The 22,352-nt window shown below is 39.3% G+C and overlaps 1 protein-coding gene across 4 annotated transcripts in view; it reads left to right on the top strand.

Annotated features, from left to right (window-relative positions):
* HELQ (helicase, POLQ like) overlaps positions 1–22,352 on the top strand; it is a 47,773-nt gene that overhangs the window by 13,355 nt on the left and 12,066 nt on the right. For 2 of the 4 annotated variants that reach the window (XM_058667064.1, XM_058667066.1), the window contains exons 6-14: positions 505–602; positions 4,083–4,181; positions 6,659–6,804; positions 9,936–10,175; positions 13,400–13,541; positions 13,906–14,010; positions 17,279–17,501; positions 19,684–19,841; positions 21,398–21,496. In XM_058667064.1, coding sequence (XP_058523047.1) covers positions 505–602; positions 4,083–4,181; positions 6,659–6,804; positions 9,936–10,175; positions 13,400–13,541; positions 13,906–14,010; positions 17,279–17,501; positions 19,684–19,841; positions 21,398–21,496 — 1,310 coding nt within the window. Of the gene's footprint in view, positions 1–504; positions 616–4,082; positions 4,182–6,658; positions 6,805–9,935; positions 10,176–13,399; positions 13,542–13,905; positions 14,011–17,278; positions 17,502–19,683; positions 19,842–21,397; positions 21,497–22,352 lie in introns of those variants that run through there. The other 2 variants (XM_058667067.1, XM_058667068.1) reach the window with 2 other exon arrangements.

Here is a 22,352-nt window from a genome sequence, read left to right as displayed (position 1 = left end):
ACTGCTTTCCCAGGTCACAAGCAGGGAGCTGGATGGGAAAGTGGAACAGCTAGGGCATGAACAGGCACCAATATGGGATCCCGGTGCTTGCAAGGTGAGGATTTAGCCACTGAGCCATCACATCAGGCCTACTCCATCTTTATTTTTTACAAAATCGTTTTTTTGTTTGTTTGTTTTTTAAGTTACAACCTGATGATAGCAAGATTTTGGAATGGGAAAATTCTTCTTCACATATTTCTGTTTAGAAGTAAAATATCCTACTTATTACATGCTTAACATTCTGTAAAATTCTGATTGGGTACTTTTCGGATCCCTGAAAAATTATTTGATTGGCAGATCAGTACTCTGGTGGTATGTTGTATGTTTATTTTCTTCTTTCTCCCACTCCGCTTTCCAAAATCACTAAGAAAGAATTCAGACCACCAGAGTTTTCTGAAATCATCCTATGATTTCCTAAGCAACACACTTGCTTTAATACATTAAGGTTACTTTTGTTTTTTTCAGAAACAACTCAAATCATTGGTATGAGTGCAACACTAAACAATGTTGAAGACCTACAAGAGTTTCTTCAAGCGGAATATTACACCAATCAGTTTAGACCAGTATGTACCTAAGGTTTGCAGTACATTATTTTGTTGAGTATTCATCTTACTTAGAAGTAAAACAAATGGGGGTTGGTATTGTGGTACAGTAGATTAAGCCTCAGCTTAGGCTGCCCACATTTCATATGGCAGTGCCTTGAATCAAGTCCGGGTAAGTTGGTTTCGGATCCAGCTTCCTACTAATGTATGTGGGAGGCAGCAGGTGATGGCTCAGATGCTTGGGTCCCTGCCACCTGCTGTGGAGCCTTAGAAGGATATCCTGGCCCCTAGCTCTGCCGGGATATTGTGGCGAGTGAACCGTGTGTGTCTCCTTCTGTCATTCTACCTTTCAAATACATAAAACAAAATAAAAATCCATAGATAATAACAAGCACAGTATTTTGAAAACTACAGTGTAGTGAAAGGGTGTGAGTGTTGTGTGCATAGCGAATATGAACACTGTGGAGCTGTCGTAATGTGACAGAGTGTCACTGCTGTGTCAGAGTGCTTGGAGCAGTGAGTCCTAGCTGTGAGCCCTCGGCAAACACGTAATGGGTGGATTTTCAGAATCCATTCCGTTTTTTTATTTCCTATTATTCAAGGTGAATTTTTAAAATCTGGCTAAAATTAAGCCATATTTTGAGTTATTGGTACATTAAAATTTCTCTTGAAATTTAAAATATTTTTAGATATGTTTTCAGTTGTAATATTTTTTTAAAGATTTATTTTTTTTGATAATTTTTACATAGTTCATTAGGGTGATAAGGGTCAAGGGCTATAGAAAGGTGGAGGAGATCACCATTTCCACAATTCTCTTTATTTCCTTCTTGTATCTGGGGAAAGTGGGGAGATAAGGAGAGAAGCAACACGCAACCTCCCAAATGCCTCTGTATCCTGGAATGGAGGAGTCACATGACACCATCCCAGGGTTCCTGATGTGGGGCATGCTCCGTGGGTCCTGCTCAAGAGGCTTTGAGAGTTCAACAGTTCTGAATTATTGCCGATCTTGCCGCTCCAAGCATGATGAAATCTCCCAAGAATCCACTGGTTGATACAGTCTACCTTAGAGTCACTATTTGCCCAGATATTCACTGCCAACACTTGGCTATCTATGGTAGTTGATCAATTTGTTCTGTCCTCCATCCGATGTTATGGTACCAGGTATCCTGTGCAGACTCCAATGTATTGTCATATACTCCATTTGCACCTGGATATGCTATACACTTCTCCATCTAAGCCACTAAGGAGACCTAGCTCTGATACATGCACTCCATGGTCAGACCATGGAACCTAAAGTTCTCTCCATGGTTGGGGTTCTGAGTCCAGCAGTTTAGTTGGGGGTATCCCCAAAGAAACTTTGTCTAAGGTGATCACAGACCTGATTCTTGTATGGGTTTGCCAATATAGAGTCCAGCACAGTGCACTGCTCCAGTTAGCTTAGGAACGTGCTGGTGATTGCAATTGCTGGGCCAGTTCTGACTCCAGCCCTGGCTTCTACACAAACCAATGGATGTTGGAGCCCATCCCGATCCTGCCCAGCACACACTCGGCCCTCATGCAAACCAGTGGGAGCTGCAGCCTAGTCAGATTGACCTATAATAACCCAATCAGGTTACCCCCTGCCCTTGTTCCCATGCTTGCCAGTGTGTACAGCAGATTGATCCAGTCTGTCCCACATGCCATTCAGCTCTCATATATGCCAATGGGCATTGAAGCCTACTTCAACCCAACCAGCCCCACTGTCCAGCCCACACACGTGCTGGTGGGTGCCACTCTCTGTCTAGCCATGCCTGCCCCAGTCCTGGTTCTCATGCTCACCAGTGGGAGTGGCAAACTAAGAGGGAGGTGCATACTGTTTCCCTCCTGGACTCACTCCCACTCCTAGATCTTGCACTCTCCAGGTGGTTCGGCATTTTAACTTGACAGAATTTGCCCCTTATGCCAGCATCTGCCAGCTGTTGCTGTGGCAAAGCACAGCCAACCTACACCCACTCTGATTTACGCATGCATCAATAGGAACAGTCAACCAGCCTGGCTTTTTCATGATCCAGCTCATATGAGGCCAACAGGGCTGTAGCGCTCCCTGACCTGGTCCGCCCCCAATACCAACTTTCATGCTCAGTTGTAATGTATATTTTTTAAAGATTTACTTATTTTGGAGTCTGGCTTGGTGGCCTAGTGGCTAAAGTCCTCACCTTGAATGTGCCAGGATCCCATATGAGCACTGGTTCTAATCCCACCACCCCCACTTCCCATCCAGCTCTCTTCTTGTAGCCTGGGAAAGCAGCTGAGGATGGCCCAAAGCCTTGGGACCCTGCACCTGCATGGGAGACCTGGAAGTAGTTTCTGGCTCCTCCCTTTCAATTGGTGCAGCTCTGGACGTTGCGGTCATTTTGGGAGTAAATCAATGAATGGAAGATCTTCCTCTCTGTCTCTCCTCCTCTCTGTATATCTGACTTTCTAATAAAAATAAATAAAACTTCAATTTATGAATAAATAATTTTTAAAATTAAATTTATTAATTAAAAGTATATTTTAATTAGCAAATAAAAAGATTTTTATTTACTTTTATTGGAAAGTCAGATATATACAAAGAGGTGGAGAGACAGAGAGGAAGATCTTCCGTCCAATGGTTCACTCCCCAAGTGAGTGCAACAGCTGGAGCTGAGCCAATCTGAAGCCAGGAGCCAGGAGCTCTTCCAGGTCTCCCATGCGGGTGCAGCGTCTCAAGGCTTTGGGCCGTTGTTGACTGCTTTCCCAGGCCACAAGCAGGGAACTGGATGGGAAGCAGGGCCGCCGGGATTAGAACCGGCGACCATATGGGATCCTGACGCGTGCAAAGCGAGAACTCCAACCACTACGCAATCAGGCGGTGCCCCTGTCTTTCAAATAAAAGAGTTATAAGTATTTCTTCAAGGATATTAGTCTGTATTTTGACTTTTTTGTTTCAAGATTTATTGAAAAGCAGATTTTACAGAGAGGAGATACAGAGAGATACAGATCTTCTGTCCGCTGGGTCATTCCCCAAATAGCCGCAATGGTTGGAGCTGAGCTGATCTGAAGCCAGGAGCTTTTTTCAAAAATATTTTCCCCCTTTTGAAAGGCAGATTGGGAGAGAGACAGACAGATAGACAGAGACCTATCTGCTGGTTCACTTCCCAAATGGCCACAACAGCTGGAGCTAGGGCTGCTCAACAGCAAGGAGCTGATAATGTGTAAGCAGCCAGGACTTGAACCAGCACCTGTACGGGATCGCGGCATCTTTACCCACTGTACCACTAAGTTGGCCCCCTTCAGGGATATTAATCACTATTTTGATTTGACAATGAAAAAAAAGAAAATAGTAAATGAAGGAACTTTAAATCGAAGCATGTTTTACATCCCTTAAATGAAATCAAGTCCTTGTGTCTGTTATTTTTGATAATATATTTTATTATCCTTAAAACTCTAGAAAAAGGAGTTCATAAGTGGTATTAATTGCAAATGTCCTTTTATTTCAAGGTTGAATTAAAAGAATATCTGAAACTGAATGACAGCATATATGAGGTTGACAGCAAGGCTGAGAAAGGCATGACTTTTTCCCGTCTCCTTAATTACAAGGTAATGTTGATCATCTTCAATCCCAAGTTGTTGGACTTTGTGCCAAGGTTTCCTGGGGCACCATGGAAGATTGACAATTTTACCATTGGGTGCTTCAAATGTTTGAGAGAAGCAGCTATTTCTTCCATCTGTTTGGACAGCATTGAAATGACTGGTTCAAGATTAGATGTTACCAAATTTGTATTAGATCATACCTATATTCCTTTCTCTAACATCTTATCTTTGTGAAGTTAAGGATTTATAGTCGCTACAATCAAATATCTTATAAAAAAAAAACATTCTGGGATAGGAAAAGGTGGCTGGATTTGATATTTTTCTGAAGTTTAAAAAGACGTAGTTGTGTGTACATGCCTTAGTGAGCTGTTATGTTATTTGAGATAATTTTTTTTTCATTCAGTAGATATGTACTGTTATTCAGATAACTAATAAGCTGGGAAGAAGTACATATTTGTTTACTTCTTTTGGCTTAACTACCTAATTAACCACCTAATTAAAAACTACCAAATTTTAAAAACTGCTAGCTAGATATTTCTTTTGGCCTTGATGCTCTGTGAATCAAGAAAATTTGGGAAATACTCCTATAGATGGTTGTTTATTGGACAATAATATTTGTAAATCATGCTGTCCATTGTGTAGAAAAATGTCCATGCCTAGGGTAAATATTAACATTTTATGATTTAAGTAAAGAATATTAAAAAGAGGAGGTGCGGCATTTGGCCTACTGTTTAAATGCCCATACCTTTGGGCCAGTGTTATGGCATTGCATCTCAAGCCATTGCTTGCAATGCTGGCAACCCATATGGGTGCCATACAGCTCCTTGCTATTGTACCTGGGAAAGCAGAAGAAGGCCCAATTGTTTGGGTTCCTGCACGCACATGGATGAGCACATGGAGACCTGGATGAAGCTTCTGGCTTCAACTTGGCCTAGTCCTGACCATTGTAGCCATTTGGGAAGTGAACAAGCAGATGCAAGGTCACTCTTTTTCAGTAACTCTGAGACCTTTTGAATAAATGCACTATACATTATATATATATATATATATATAATATATATTTACACATACATTATTATTTATTTATATTATATTACTTATATAATATACATTATATATTTATTTCATGTATTTATATATTGTTCATATATGTTATTATATTATTATATGATATGATATAATATATTATCATATTATATGTATTACTATTTATTTATATTATATATTTATATATTAATATATATTTTAAATACACATTATATATATATACATATGTATATATATATAATTTTTTTTAAATGCCTACATCTCATACAGAATTACCTGGGTTTGATACCCAGCTGTAGCTCCAGTTTCCTACTAACGTAGACCTTGGAAGGCAGGTATGATAGCTGGAGTAGCTGGATTCCTGCCACCCCTATCAGAGTACTGAATGGGTTTCATCAGTTCCTAGCTTTGGCCTGAGTGAGTTCCTACTGCTAGGAGCTCTTTTTTCCCTATTCCTCCCTCTCTGCTTCTCACACACACACAGACACGCACACACTTTTTTTTGGAAAGGGGACCAGACATTCATTATATTAGTTAAGATGTTGCTTAGAATACCCGCATTCCATATTGGAGTGCCACACTTCAATGCTTGCTTCACTCCTGATTCTAGCTCCGTGTTAATGTATCCGGTGGCAGCCAGCAGGTCATGATGGTTCACACAGCAGAGTCGTTGCCACTGTCCACAGGGGAGACCTTCGTTGAGTTCCCCATTCCCGGCTTCAGCCTGACCCAGTCCCAGCCATTCTGGGCTTGTGAGGGAGGGACCTAACAAATTGGAAATTCTCTTTTTGTCTGTCAGTTTCTGTCTTTGCATATAATGATAAATAAAAACGTAATAATAAGAGGGAGAAATAGATTTTGCAGTAGTTCTAGAATTCTATGAAGACAGGATATTCTAAATCTGTCTTAACTAGTTTTCAATAAAGTTGAAGGAATTAGGGATGTTACATTTTCTTTTTTATGTTGAGTCCCTTATGCTTACTTTGTGTTGCAAAAATTTAACTCACAGCTAAATATTTCTGAGAAATGTGTCCTTTGCTTTGATCCTATGTTTTTAAAAGCTATTAGCAGTATTAAAAGGTGTATTTTATTTATCAGTCTTTTGGCCATTAGGGGGTCTAGTTTGTTTTTCTGTGTGCCTTTTTGTTCTGCTCTATTGGAGATGAGCATGTAGTGAGGTTATTAGTAATGTTGTTTTCACTTCTTTAATTTTCTTTCATTTTTTAAACACAAAATATGCCTAACAACACCTTACTAACCTAAGAGAAAAGTGAGATTTAACATTTTGATGTTTAATGTAAGTTTTGTCTTTTTTTAAAAAAGATCTAATTAAATAAGAGTTGATGATTTTAGGTGATTTTCCTAATCACATTGATGAAGTCTTGGCAGGTTTTTGTGGTGACTAACCTGTCTTATTCCTACTTGTTGTTTTGTAGTACTCTGACACCCTGAAAAAGATGGATCCCGATCACTTAGTGGCATTGGTGACAGAAGTGATTCCTAAATATTCCTGCTTAGTCTTCTGCCCCACAAAGAAGAACTGTGAAAACGTAGCAGAAATGATATGCAAATTTTTAAGCAAGTATGTTAATCTTCGGAGAATATTGTCCTCTCTTATTTTTGCCATGAATTATAGGCTGTGAATTCTTTTCATTGAATGAGCACTATTTACTTATTAGAGATATTATGTTAAATGATTATGCTAAAAACTAAAGAGCTTGACCTTGAAAAAGACTATTTAATTGCAAAATTCACATTAAGTGGCCTAAGCCAGGCACTGAAAGACAGACATTGCTACATGATCTCATTCCTATGTGGAATCTTTAATAAAAATATGGACACGGAGAGGAGAATGGTGTTGACCAGAGTTGGGGAGAGGAGAAGAGAGGGAGGATTGGGGAGAGGTGAACTGGGGGGTACCAAGTTCTAGTTAGATAGGAGAAAGAGATTTGGATAATCTGTTGCCCTGTGGTGTTACTGTGGATGGTGGAGATGTTTTCTTTCTCTCTCTTCCTCTGTTCAAAATGCTACATATTTGAGGAGATAGATATGTTACTCGGATTTGATGGAAATATCACAAAATGCTATGTAAGCATGTGCAATTTTTATGTATCAGTTAGCAAATATTTTTAAATTTGTATGTGGAAAGGAGAGGGAAAACTTCTAAGGTTCCATGTAAAAAAATGCTAACATGGCTTAGAGCAAAGATTTGAAATCTTGGCTGCACAGTGAAACATTTCAGGGCTTTTAAAATCACATTATGCATGCTCAGACTGCATCGTAATCAAATCAGAACTTCTGGGAGTAGGACTCAAGCATCATTTTGCAAATCTCTCTACACAAGTCCAAGTTATGGCCAAGAAGCACTGACTCCAATAACCAAAAGACTAATAAATGCAACTACTTGTTAATTACATACTGTTTTGTTTTGTTTTTTTTTGTTTTGTTTTGTTTTGTTTTAAGCCCAGGGTGACACACAGAGAGGCAGAGAAAGAGATCTGCCATCTATTGGTTTTCTTCCCACATGGCACAATTGCTGGGCTCTTGGCTGGCCAAAGCCAAGAGTTTAGATTTCTTTTTTTTAAAGATTTATTCATTTTTATTGCAAAGTCAGATATACAGAGAGGAGGAGAGACAGAGAGGAAGATCTTCCATCCGATGATTCACTCCCCAAGTGCCCTCAATGGCCGGTGCTGCACCAATCCGAAGCCAGGAGCCAGGAACTTCTTCCAGGTCTCCCATGCAGGTGCAGGGTCCCAAGGCTATGGGCCATCCTCAACTGCTTTCCCAGGCCACAAGAAGAGAGCTGGATGGGAAGTGGAGCTGCTGAGATTAGAACCAGCACCCATATAGGATCCCGGCACATTCAGGACAAGGACTTCAGCTGCTAGCCACCGTGCCGGGCCTGAGAGTTTAGAATTCTATCTGGGTCTCCCACATGGGTGGCAGGGACCCATGTACTTGTGCCATCATCTGTTGGCTTGCCCAGGCACAATAAAAGAAAACTAGACTGGAGGTGGAACAGCTGGGACTCGAACCAGCCTTCGCATGTAGGATGCTGGCATCTCAGGCAGTAGCTTAGCTTGCTGTACCACAAAACTGGTGCTTGCTGTTTTTTTTAGTAGCATTCACACTAAGTTGTGTGGGCATTTGAATTTCATTTCCTAAGTGATTAAGAATGTGTCTGTTTGGAATTTTATGTATCTGATATTGGCCCTGTCATACTTAGAGATAAGTATGAAGTGACTTTAAGCTTGAGCAATTTTTTTTTTTCACCTATTTGTGCCGGGTGTGGTTTTAACACTTTCCCAGGCTGCCTTTTGGTCTCTTAGCTAGGATTATATCACTGACTGTTAGCTGGGGTCCTAGTCATCCACCTGCTTCCATCCCAGTCTTGTCATGCTAAAGCACAGACATTTGGCCTACCTGTTAAGATGCCTGCATCCCACAACAGCATGGGTACTTGCATCTGAGGAAACCTAGCCCACTTGCTGATTCTGGCAGACTCTGGGAGGCAGTGGTGATGGCTCGAGTACTTGGGTTCCTGCCACCCCTGTGGGAGGCCTTGATTGAATTCCTGATTCTGGGCTCCATCTTGACTCAGCCCAGACGACATTTGGAAAGTGAACTAGTAGATGAGAGCTCTCTTGCGTATGTGCTTTTTCTCTGTCTGCCTGTGTAATAAGTAAATAAAATGGAAAAAATAGGGGAGGCATTTGGTACAGTGGTGGGATGCCCACATCCTATATGGAAATGCCTGGGTTCAAGTCCAGCTCCTCTTCTGCTTCCAGCTTCCTGGAAGAAAACAGGTGAAGTCTCAGTAGGTCCGTGCCACCCACATGGGAGACCTGAATTCGGTTCCTGGCTTCTGCCTTTGCCTTGCCCCAGCCCAGTAACATTGTGGAGTCAGCCAGCAGATGGAAGAGCTCTGTTTATCTGTCTCTCTCTCTCTCTCTGCCTTTCAAATAAAGAATTGAGTTTTTTTTTTAAATGGAGTTAAAATTATTGAGCAGTGCAAAGATACAGGGGTTTGCGATAAGATCGAGGAATTGCTCATCTGCCTTTAGTGTGATAATTTTTATTATGAGATCTTAATCAAATTATTGAAGTTTTCTCAGTAAGTAGTTCATTTTTCTAAGAATAATTGAAGGCAGTAAGACATGAAGTGGCTAAGTGATAGAACATGGTGGAATATGATTGTGGTTTCCAAAGCACTGATGTTTAGACTTACAATATGTGTTTTACCTTACAACAAAGGCGTTAATAACACACATGCGTTTCCATTTTCAGAGAGGAAAATTTATGCCTTAAAGCCATTTTGTGTACGAATTTATGTGGTAGAGAAAAAACAGTCATCTAACAACTGGAACAAGTGTCTAAACGTAGGGCCATGGAGTCCTAGGATACAGGAAAGGACTTCACAAAGACTACAATCCCTCTGAAATAAAAGGCACAGGTGGTGTTGATGTGAACACTTACACTTTTCCTTAGCTTTGATCAGGCTTTCTCAGGGTTCTTTGATCTGCAAAAAGAATGAGAGACAACCTAAAAGCTTATGAAGCTGGAATCAATTCTAAGAACATTTTAAACACCTGTATCAATTAAAATAGTACTTTAAAAAAAATGTGTCCATGGATCTACCACTAATGAGATGAGAATGATCAAGACTTTGTCAGATGAAGGGCTCACCTCTCCAGTGGATCTTTTTCTTAGGGAATATCTGAAGCACAAGGAGAAAGAAAAAGAAGATGTGATTGAGAACTTGAAGAATATGAGCAGTGGCAAACTGTGTCCGGTTTTGAAGCGCACGGTCCCTTTTGGCGTGGCCTACCACCACAGTGGCTTGACCAGCGAGGAGAGGAGGCTGCTGGAGGAGGCCTATTCCTCAGGCGTCCTCTGTCTGTTTACCTGCACGTCCACCCTGGCGGCCGGGGTCAACCTGCCGGCCCGAAGGTAAGAGACGGCTCACTCTTGGACAGGCTTTCAACTTTTATTCCTGGCTAGCAAGGAATGCTGTTGTGGTTTTACTCTTGTCTAAGCAATAGGTGAGATTTTATCAGATTTTTTTTTTCCAGTATCTTCTGAGAATTTTATTTAGTTTTTTTTCTTTAAATTTTTTAAAATTATTTTTATTGGAAAGGCAGATATACAGAGAGGAGAAAAGAGAGAGGAAGATCTTCCTTTTGATGGTTCACTCCCCAAGTGGCTGCAATGGCTGGAACTGAGCCAATCCGAAGCCAGGAGCCTGGAGCCTCTCCTGGGTCTCTCATGTGGGTGCAAGGTCCCAAAGCTGTCCTCAACTGCTTTACCAGGCCATAGGCAGGGAGCTGGATGAGAAGCGGGGCTGTTGGGATTAGAACCGGTGCCCATACAGGATCCCGGGGCGTGTTCAAAGGGAGGACTTTAACCACTATGCTATTGTGCCGGGCTCTGTTTTCTTTAATGTTTAATGAAAAATAGTGTTAGTGAATTTCTTGGTGTTAGATTTCTTTCCTTTTTTTTTTTTTTTTGTTAGAGTTTCTTTGAATTTTATTTGGAAGACAGAGAAAGACCTTTTCCATCCTCTGGAAGAAGCCTGCAGCAGCTGGGGTGCTGGGCAAGGCTGAAGCCAGAAGCTGGGAACTCCAGTCACTTCCCCCACTGGGTGGCAGGACTTGACCAGCTGAGCCATCAGCACTGACTCCCAGGGGCCACGTTTTCAGGAAGCCTGGGAGTTGATCCGAGGCCCTCAGGGAATGCAAGTGTCTCCAACAACTTCTAACTACTATACCAAAAGCCCGCTGCCAATCTGTTTTTAATGTTTGGATTTATTATCATGGTTGTGTAGGAATTATTGGTATACTTTTCACCATCCTAAAGAGTGTGTTTAGGGGCCTGTGTGGTTCATTGAGTTAAACCACTGACTCACACTGCCAGCCTCTCCTATTGCCACTGGTTTCAGTCCTGATTCTCTGCTTGGGATCTAGACTGATTGCTAATGAGCCTGGGAAGGCAGCGGACGCACACGTATGGGAGCTGCAGCTTTGGCCCAGCCCAGGACCATCCAGTGTGACCATTTGGGGAGTGAACTAGCAAATGCAAGGCTCTCTCTCTGTCTCTGTCTGTAATTATGAGTTTCAAATAAGTAAATTTTTTTTAAGCCAATCTTTTTAAAAAAGGAGTCTAACATAAGAATTGTCTTGAAACTTTGGAGAATAGATTGGTAAGGTCATTTTAGTCTGTTACCGTTTTTTAGTGCAAACCTTTGATTGCCTTTTCAGATGTTACCAAAGTTGTATAACTTCGTATACAAAGTTAGTATAACTGATCTCTGCTGTTTGCAATTTGTGCCTGTGGCTATTAAATGGTCCATTTTTATAAATCTTCCATGATGGTGAAAATAGAACAGTATTTCAAAAAGTTCATGGGAGAATGGAATTATTTATCCTCTCTGGGAACGTTTAAACTTTTCTCGTTAATGTTAAAATTCCATCACGATGTGTAAACAAACTGATTTCAGTTGTTGTATTTTTCCTATTCTTCATATAAAAATAGCTGTGAATACATAGATTTATTCACTTTTCAGAATTCCTTTGTAAGGAAGTCCTGTTATTACTTACACTTTATGCAAGGGAAAACCGAGGCATGGTACAGTTAAGTAACTTAGTCGACTTCACATCCAACAGATGAGTTCCAAAGGCAAGGTTTGAACCCAGGAAGTCTAATTCTACAATTCCAACTAATAGTTTTGTGGGCTTTTTTAATTCATAGTGGAGTCTTTCTTTTAATGCTTTATGCCTTTCTTTAATCTTAGCTTTTTTGGTTATTTCAACAATTATTTCTTTCCTCTAGTTCTCTGTTTTCTGCAATTGTGGTCTCAGTTATTTGAAGACTTCAAAATTGAGTCTTCTCACATATCTTTTCTTTCACACTTTAAAATCTGTTTGAACTATATGATTTCTTAACTTTGTATTCCATGTGACAAAATCTGTTTTTAACTATAGCTATTTACTATGTTCATATATTATTAATTTCTTCTGTTGCATTTTGAATGAAGTGTTTTTTTTTATTTTCCAGAATTTTATTGATTTGTTTTGTATATATAGTCTGCCTTCATATTATGAAGTCAACCCTATGGAATTGTCTTTTAAGATTTATTTTATTTGAAAGTCAGAATTATAGAGAAAGAAAGGGAAGGACAGAGAAAAAGGACTTCAGTTTTTTGGTTCATTTCCCAAATGGCCACGACAGCTGTGGTAGGGCCAGGCCTCCCACAAGGATGCAGGGGCCTAAGAACTTTAGTTGCCTTCCATCGCTTTCCCAAGCATATCAGTGGGGAGCTAGACTGGCAGTGGAGCAACCGGGACTCCAATCAGTGCCCTTGTGGAATGCCAGTGTCACAGGTAGCAGCTTAATCCAGCAAATTACTGGCCCCTGTAATTTTCTATAGATGCTAATTAGAATTTTTGGAAGTTTTGTTTGGTTTCCTGAATTGTCTGTCTTCTTCATTCATTTAGTCTATATATTCTTGTGTCTCTTTTATTGTGTTTTTTTTTCAAGTGTTTGCTTGTGCTACTGAGATTTATAAATGAAAGAGTCTATTGATTACAATAGAACAGTGATAGGATTTGTCTTGCCTTTGGACAGGAAAGTTGACTGCAAAGTTGTATATACATAATGAAGATGGAAATCATCCTTTTTGTAGGTCAAAAACAGCTCAAATTTACAGTGTTACATAGTTTAAAATGTGAATCCATTAATAATAATAAAATTCTGTATAATATAAATTCATAAATATGCGTGTCTTGATACATGGTCATATTTTTCATTTTATATCCTTGTTGTAGATTAATAGGCTTTGTAAGCATTCATACTTGAGTTCAAATGTTAGCAAATACTAACTTTGTATTTGGGGTGAACTACTTTTTTTGAAAACTTCAGTTACCTCCCTTGTAAAAATGAGTAAATAAATCAAAAAGGATATTTGTGTTTTTTTCCAAGAGTCTTGTAAGAGATGCAGTTGCTGCAGCTAAAGAACTCCTGTATCATGGATTCTTGGAAACTAGTAGTTACCTGCTATTTTGAGTTGAAATGCCATTAAATGTAATAGCACAAAGATGTAATGAAAGTAAACATTTTAAAATAGGTGCTGTTACTATAAATGATGTATCACTGAATTAACTTTGTCAAACCCATAGAGTTATTTTAAGAGCTCCCTATGTTGCTAAGGAATTTCTAAAGAGAAATCAATATAAGCAGATGATTGGAAGAGCTGGCCGTGCTGGGATAGATACTGTTGGAGAGAGTATCCTTATCTTTCAAGAAAAAGATAAGCAACAGGTAATAATCTGGCTGGTTGCTGGATTTTGCTTTTTTTTCCTTCATCTTTTGTTCTAATCCTTTTATGAAATCATATTTAAAATTATTAAGGTTCCTTTAAATCACACTTTATTCTTCTATATAATTCAGAATGACAGAAATTTGCATATTTTAATATCTGAGACACTGATCAAGGGTTTTCAGTATTTTTCTGTCTTCCTTTTTTTGTGAGGATACATGTTAAATTGTTATTCTTTTGTCTTTTTATTTTGTATCTCTCCCTGACTCCATAGGATTGATATAAGCCATAAAATCTACATGAAGCACTGGTCTGTTTGGTATTTTTATAATAATATAAAGTATACTGTTGTGTTAACTTTTGTAGGTGTTGGAGTTAATAAACAGACCCCTGGAAAACTGTTACAGCCATCTTGTTCAGGAATTCACAAAAGGAATACAAACTTTGTTTCTGTCTTTGATTGGCTTGAAGGTATTTTGTAATTATTTTTTAGTTTTACTATACTTACCTGAAATTGAAATAAGAAATTGAAAGCTAGTAAGGTGTAAAAAAAGAAATGTTAGCTTGTAGTGTGGAAAAGAACAACTTGCAGCAATACCAATCTGAATCTGACTTATATGTGCATTGTCAGTCCTTTGAAGAGAAGTCAGCAAATTGTTAACTGGCATCCATCACAAAGAAGAGAACTTGGTTGATATTTGGGGGTACTAAGAACTAAAGTGTTGGTCCTGATGTGGTGCAGTCTGCCACTGTCCCTGTATGGGGAGTGAGGTGCATTTGTAGTCCTGTGATAATTCTAGGTTATTATAAACATTTGGGAGTTTGGTTCAGACATTATCTGGAACGGGGCAAAAAGTAGAAACTAGTATATATAAATTAGTGAACTAGGACTACTAAAATGCTTAGAGGGAAATTTTAACTTTAAATGCTTATTAGAATACCAGAAAGATCCTACATCAATGCTCTGAGTTTTACCTTAAGAAGCTTAAAATAAGTAGTAAATTAAATTCAAAGTAAGTAGAAGGAAGGCAATACAGAATGTATGATGCTCTCTGAAGTGCTTGAGGTTTGAAGCATTTCACATAAAAAAATGCATTTCCGTAGACTTTACCAGTTGGGCATCCTTAATCCACTGCTCAAAATTTGATTTCTGGGCATTTCAGGTTTTAGGTTTTAGGATTAGAGAAGACAGACAAAAGATTAGTGCATCTACAGGATGACTGATTGTTGACTAGATTGATGAAGAGAAGATGAAGGAACACAAACTACCAGTTTAAGGAATAAAAGAAGAATTATCTCTAACATCCTGGAGACGTTAGAGATTATTATTCTTTAAAATTATTTTTATTATTTTCTATGATGCAGTTTTGTAGGGGTAGGGATTCTCCCCTTTCCCTCCTCTTCATCCCTCCCCTTCATCCCCTCTCACCATTTTCCCTCAAATTATTACAGTAGTTTAGTCCTTTCGTAACCATTACGAGATTAACTAGACCTTTGCATACTATATGGTGTTGGTGAACAAAGATGTAAAAATACATCATGGAGTGGAGCTTTGTCCCAGCATTTATGGATACCACTTAAGATGCCAGCATACCCTGTTCTCAAGTTCCTGCTCCTCTACTTCCAGCCCAGCTTCCCAGTGGCACACCTTGGGAGGCAGCGAATGATAGCTCAAATACTGGAATCTTTGCTACCCACTTGAAAAACTCACATTGAGCTATAGTATCCGGGTTTCAGCTTGGCCCATACTGGCTGTTGGAGGCATTTTTGAGGAACCAATGCATTGAAGCTCTCTGCCTCTTACTCTGTCTTTTTGTCTTACACATAAAATGAAAAGAAGTAAGTTTTTTTTTTTTTTTAACAGAAAATCATTATCAAAGTTTTAACAATCCAGGCGTAGACATTTGGTGTGGCAGTTAGAAATGGCCACATCTTTATGTCTTGGGTTGTTGCTCTGTGCTGGTGCTTGACTTCAGTTTCCTGCTGATGCAGACTCTGGGAGGCACTGCCTAGAGTGATTAGGTCTTTACATATGAAGGTCTGGACCGGGTTCCTGGCTTCTGGCTTTAACTGTAGCCCAACCCCAGCTACTTGGGACGCTTGGAAAGTGAGATGATGAATGGGAAAGCTCTCTCTCCTACCCCACATCCCATCTGTGAAACAAGTTAAAAAATTTAATTAAAATTTAGTAATACAATAGTACATTTTAGGAGCAATGTAGCATGATCAGTCAAGGTTTACTCTTGTAATGAAAAATTAGTTAAACATTCAAAATATAGTGAGCACAATTCTCCGTATTGACAATTAAGCAACATCACAAAAATTCAGCAATGTAAGAGTTAGATTCTTTTACCTGATAAAGGGTATTTATTAAAAACCTAAAAGAAATTCACAACTAATGAAAGACTAAATATTCTCCCAACTTCAGAAAAAGTCAGAATGTCCATTCTCACCAGCCAGTTCAACGTGTGTCAGAGGTTGTAACTAACATAACACACTAGGAAGAAAAATGAAGGCAGGAAAGGAAACAGTAAAGCTGTCTTATGAACTGCTGATGCAGAGCTCACAAAAAATGCAAAGAACTATCCAGAAACTATTAAAGCGTACTTAGCAGTACACAGGATACAGAACCAACACACAAAGCCCAATCGTATATTTTTATATGCTCACTACAAATAACTGGAAGAATAACTCCAGTGATAGTGCTTTCAAAAAATAGGAAATACTTTGGGATGAATTTAACCAAATATGTGTCAAGTCTACACCCTGGAAAATAGTAAAAACACTTCTGTGAAAAATGAAAGACCTAAATAGATGGAGCAGGATTTCATGTTCATGAACTGGAAAGATGTCACTGCTTCCTGCATCAGTCTATAAATTCAATGTAATGCAAAAGTATAGAGTTCTTCCAAAAGAATAGCCAAGATGATACACACTACTGGATTTCCAAATTTATTGTACAGCTTCTTTAACCAAGACAACGTGATATGTGAGGTCTCATGGCTCTTGGGGTTAAGTCCAATTCCTCTGCGTCACCGACTGTGGAAGAGGAGGCTGTGCCTCTCAATCAGGCCTGTCTGTATCCTGCCCTCTCACACTCCGCACCCTCACATACTGGCCTGTTGTGTTCATTTCTCAAACACCAGAACCCAGTGCTCTCTAAGCCTGGAACACACCTGCCTGTCTCCTCCAGTCCAGCTTCTCTCCCTGAGCCTGCCCTTTAGCCTAGTTCACCCTCAGATTTTAGCTGAACCGTCTGCTTTCTGCTGGAAGCTTCCCCCATGCCTCTGAGTCCATCCTACTGCTGTGTGCTGTGTAAACCATATTTCCTCTCCTTCAGTGCCGATCAGTGTTTGTTGTTAGTACACTTGCATGGCTAATGCCACCCTTCCAGAGTGTAAGCCCCGGAAGCAGCGTCCATGTTTGCCATATGGATCGCTGAGTTCTAGCACCTTGTTGTTTGACATACGTTTCAGCACTTAGAAAATGTTTGAATTAGTGGAATTGGCTGTAGAGTCAAACATGGATGCCCTTTCAGGTTGGGGTATCAATGGAGAACTTGACTGAAAAAAGCTATAAACACCAGAGACAGGCTGGCCCAGTGGATTTAAATTACTCTGTCAAACTTTCTCAAAGAGGAAGATATGGAAGGCAGGCCCCAATGAGTCATTTTGATCAATGTGCAGAGTGAAACCTTGAGTTAAGGAAAGTGTACCAATGATATTCTGAACTGTTTCAGATTGCAACAAACCTTGGTGACATCCATGACTTTATGAATGGTACATTTTTTGGCGTTCAGCAGAATGTTTTATTGAAAGACAAGAGTCTCTGGGAAATAACTGTGGAGTCCCTGAGCTATCTGACAGAAAAAGGACTCCTGCAGAAAGAAATGGTCCCAGGGTCAGAAGAAGAGCACCAGTGTAACTTTCATATTACGAAACTTGGACGAGCATCTTTTAAGGGTAAGATACATGAGTCTCATTATTTATCTGTGAAAATGCATGAAAAGGGGCAGTTAAGTAATTCTCTTTGTTTAAGTCAGACTTGTAATTTCAGGTCAGTAAAATTGATCTTTAAATTGGTAAAATGCTTCAACTTTCGAACCTTGGGAACTGCTTTGCATTCTCAGTAATTACAATATTGCAGTAGTATGTGCAAGTGAAGATGACCGTCCTGTTCTCCCTGCTCCTCCCTGGCAGCCACGCAGATCTTCAGGTTCTACACCAGCAGCAGCTGAATGTCTGTCTTGTCAGCCCTTCTCTGTAGGTTTCACTTTAATGCATAATAGGGCAAACATACAAGTTTTAAATAGTGATTTCTTTTATTTGTGTCATTTGATTTTTTTTTTTTTGGCTTAGTATAATAGCTCAGCTAGTGAATAGGGTCTTAATGGCTACATGTTCATTACCCAATAAAAACTAATACCTGTTTGTTATTTATAAAAGATTCTGTGGGCCTGTTGTGGTAGCCTAGTGGCTGAAGTCCTTGCCATGTACCTGCCGGGATCCCATCTGAGCACCAGTTCTAATCCAGCAGCTCCACTTCCCACCCAGCTCTATGCCTGTGGCCTGCAAAAGCAGCAGAAAACGGCCAAAAGCTTGGGGCCCTGCACCCACATGGGAGACCTGGAAGAATCTCCAGGCTCCTGGCTTCAGAGTGGCTCAGCTCGGGCCATTGTGGCCATTTGAGAAGTGAATCAGCAGATGGAAAATCTTCCTCTCTGGCTCTGCTCCTCTCTATACATTTGACTTTTCAATAAAAATAAATGAAATATTTAAAATAAAATTATGAACTCAGGACCATGTTAAAGGAAGGATCATATACTTTTGTTCAGTTTCTACCGTCTCAGGGACTTAAACTGCTGGCAGTTTTATGAATACTCTTCCAAATATCTAAGCAAATAGCTATGTGTGTTTATATATGCACAGCGTCATTCATACGTATGTGTGTATTATGTGCCTGTGCAAATAATTGATTTTTTAAGGGGATCATGGTATAAATAGTTTTTGCAATTTGCTTTTCTCATTTATGAAGTATCATGAACATTTTAACAGACAAATATCTTTGAATCTCTCATTTATTTTCCAAGAGTAGGGATGTAATACTATTTAGCAATTTTCCTATTTATGATCATTTGCGTTGTTTCTCATTTTTCTGTTATAAACAAGGCTACGTGAATATCTCTGCTTGTGGAAATGTTTCTCTAGATTAGCTTCCCCAAAATTGCATAGTTGGATCAGAAGGCATATCCTTATTAAATATCAACACATACAAGGGGTCAGGAAAAAGTGTGTGGAAATGGGTATTTTGAAACATGAGTTTCAAAAAATTGCACCAAAATTTGTATTCTAGTTCAATTTTTCCATGAAAAAGTGTCCTTATAATTGCAAAATGACATCCTAAATAGTTACATAAGAGAATACCTAATAGATCTGAAGACTGCTTTATTTTAGTAACTTCTTAATTTTATTTTTTAAAAATTGATTGATTGATTTGAAAACAGAGTTACAAAGAAAGAGATCTTCTATCCACTGGTTCACTCCCCAGATGGCTGCAGTGGCCATAACTGGGCCAGGCTGTAGCCTGGAGCCAGGAGCTTCATTCAGGTTCCTACATGGCTGGCAGGGTTCCAAACACTTGGACCTTCTACTGGTTTCCCCAGACCATTATCATGAAGCTGAATGGGAAGTAGAAGAGCCAGACATGAGCCAGTACTCATATGGGATGTCAGTATCGCGGGTGCAGACCTTACCAGCTATCACACACACACACACACACACACACATACACACACACACACACACACATACACACACACACACACACACACACACACACACACGTTGCCCCCATACAGTAGTTTACCTGGCAAATGACCTCAACAGGCAGGGCCGCAGGAGCCGGGAACTTCATCAGGGACTCCTAGTTGGGTGGCACGGGCTATTTTGCTAGACACAAGAGCAGATAATCTGGATCTAAAGTGGAGCAGACAGAAATCAGACTGGCACTCAGATGGGATGCTATGTATCAGACTGTGGCTGAACCCTCTGCCCCAAGGAGAGCCCCTTGGGTACCTTCTAAGTGAGACTTTATTTCAAAGAACCTCTTTCCATGTCAGCTGATATCTGTGTGTCTTTCTCCTAGGAACTATAGATTTAGCTTACTGTGACATTCTCTACCGAGACTTGAAGAAAGGTCTTGAAGGTCTTGTACTGGAAAGCTTTCTTCATCTCATCTACCTAACAACTCCCTACGATCTGGTTCCCCAGTGTGACCCAGACTGGATGGTGTACTTCAGGCAGGTAAGCACGGAGACTTGTCCATCGAGGTTACTTAGGTAATTAATGGTGGTATAATTCTTGACAAATGATTATTCACTCCTTTTCTCTACTGAAAAGTACTTAGGATTGGGCATTTGTCTTAGTGGGTTTTTAAAAAATTACTTATTTATATAAAGGGAACAGATTTCGTGTGTTTCACATATGTAGTTTTCAGAAATGACAGTCCTTCCCATTTTCCCTCCGTCCCTTCTACTCTCCCTCATTCTTCCTTTACTTTATGGGATGACATACTTTCAATTTACCTTGTAATCACAGTGTTAATCATTTACTAAATAAAGAATCCAGAACAACAGAAAATAGAGCACCCTTCCTCAGGAGTATAGACATGGTTATAAAATCTCAAGATGTTAATTTCATTAAAATATTTTACATTTTTCTTTAACTCTTCATATTATCTACCACATATCAAGGAAAATATATGATACTTGTCTTTTGGGGATTAGCTTATTTCATTAAGCATAGTAGTCACCAATTGCAAATGCAATTTGTTGAACATGCAGGATTCCATTCTTTAATTGTAAGTAGTATTCCACAGGTTGTGGGTGTGTTTGTGTGTGTATCCAGTCATTAACAAAAATATTTTAGGTTTGTTCAAGTATTCATTTTCTGTTAAATGTAAACATATTACTACAAAAATGAAGAAAGGTGAAGGAACAAAAGGATTTGTCTGTGGTCCCATTTCCCCACAGTTGCTATTATGATTTAGTGACCACTATGTTCTGTAATGCCCAGAGTGAAATCAAAGCCGTTGCTGTTGGTTGGGAGTTTAATGATACGAGACCTCTACCAGAGCCGACCTTTGTGAGACACCAAGCCCAGTGTGTTAATAAATACAAATGAATGTTGATTTTATGGCCAGGCTAGCTGTGTGAATACATATTAAACAGAAATAGCATACAGCTTTTAAAAGTTTATTTAAGAGGCAGAGAGAGAAGGGTAGGGATTTATTCCCTAACTGTCCACAAAAGCCAGGGCTGGCCAGGCCAGTGCCATGAGCCAGGAATGCAAACCAAATGCATCCTACGTGGATGGCAGGAACTCAATAACATAAACCATCACCACTGCCTCCCAGGGTCTGCCTTCCTACAAACAGGAAGCTGGAATCAGGACCCAAAGCCTGCTGTCACTCTGAGCACTCCTGTGTGAGACATGTGTGTGTTAAACTCTCACATAAATGCCCACTTCCATATATAGCTCACAGGAAATTCGCTTCCTGCAATTTAAGTCATTAGTGTAAAGTTTTAGGGGGTAGTTTACAGCACAGTTACATTCAAAATATTTCCCTCTTTTCCTTCCCCCATCCACCTCCAATATTAAACAAAGTCACACAGTGTTTGTGACCACCTCTTTTAAGGAATTCTTCCAATTATAATAATACTTTTTTAAACTTGCAGTAATTATAAATACATTATGCCATTTTCATTACCTTCAAAATTAAACAAGGAAATATCACATAGATTTGCTCCAAATAAAAGTAAAGCTTATGATCTGATTTTTTCCATGTATTTCCTGTGTAGTTTAACCAACTCAGTCCAGCAGAGCAAAATGTAGCTTCTCGTCTTGGAATCTCTGAGAGCTTTATTGGGAAGAAAGCATCAGGTCAAGCCATCAAAAAGGTACTTCAAAAAATATTTTTTTTCTATATAGTGAACTAAGTTCATTCAACAGACAATACCATTATCTCCTTTATTGGTTTGATCGCTGTTCCATATAGTGTTTTTTAAATTCATGTAATTGATATTTTATAATGTGACATATTTCTAAGCACCAGAAGTATACAGTTTTTTGTTGTTGTGTATCTTTTTGGTTGTTGTTCCTTGTCTTCAGAAAACTCTCAGTAGAGTATTTATAATATGAAAAGCATTTCAGAAAGCTGGAGTGGGTTAGCTAATAGTCTTTTCTATGATATCTTGTTTTGAGGCTTTCACATTCAGTCAGTGGGCATGAAACAAGTGTCTAATGCATGCACTTACTTTGAAAGAAGTGGAAGTAATTTCATTATTGATAACCAAACCTTCAGATACTCCAAGTTAATTTTTTCTTGATATTCCAGTATTCACTGAAACAAATTATCTTACCTGCCATTTCTTTTAAATTTACATATATGGACAGCACAGATTTCATTCTGAGAATTAGAAGATGACATTTTCCTGCATTTCAATAAAAGGGTACAGCTGACTCATGCATTGGTCTATCACAGAACTAGACATACATAGAACTTGAGAATTTTTATAAAACTTTCAATATGTATTACTTTTCGAAGGTAAACCAAAGGTAGATAAATTTCTGAAGGTTTTTTCTGCCTCTTTGTGCGGCATTGATGCAAGATCTTTTATGCATTTGTGATAGATAAAAATAAACCAGGAAGAGCTCAGAGCAGTAGCCTAGTGGCTAAAGTCCTTGCCTTGCATGCACTGGGATGCCATATGGACAACGGTTCGTGTCTTGACTGCTCCACTTCCCATCCAGCTC

This window comes from Ochotona princeps, chromosome 7 (assembly GCF_030435755.1).
Source record: "Ochotona princeps isolate mOchPri1 chromosome 7, mOchPri1.hap1, whole genome shotgun sequence".
Lineage (NCBI taxonomy): Eukaryota > Metazoa > Chordata > Mammalia > Lagomorpha > Ochotonidae > Ochotona > Ochotona princeps.
The sequence above is the reverse complement of the archived record's forward strand: the minus strand, read 5'-3'. Positions and strand labels throughout refer to the sequence as shown.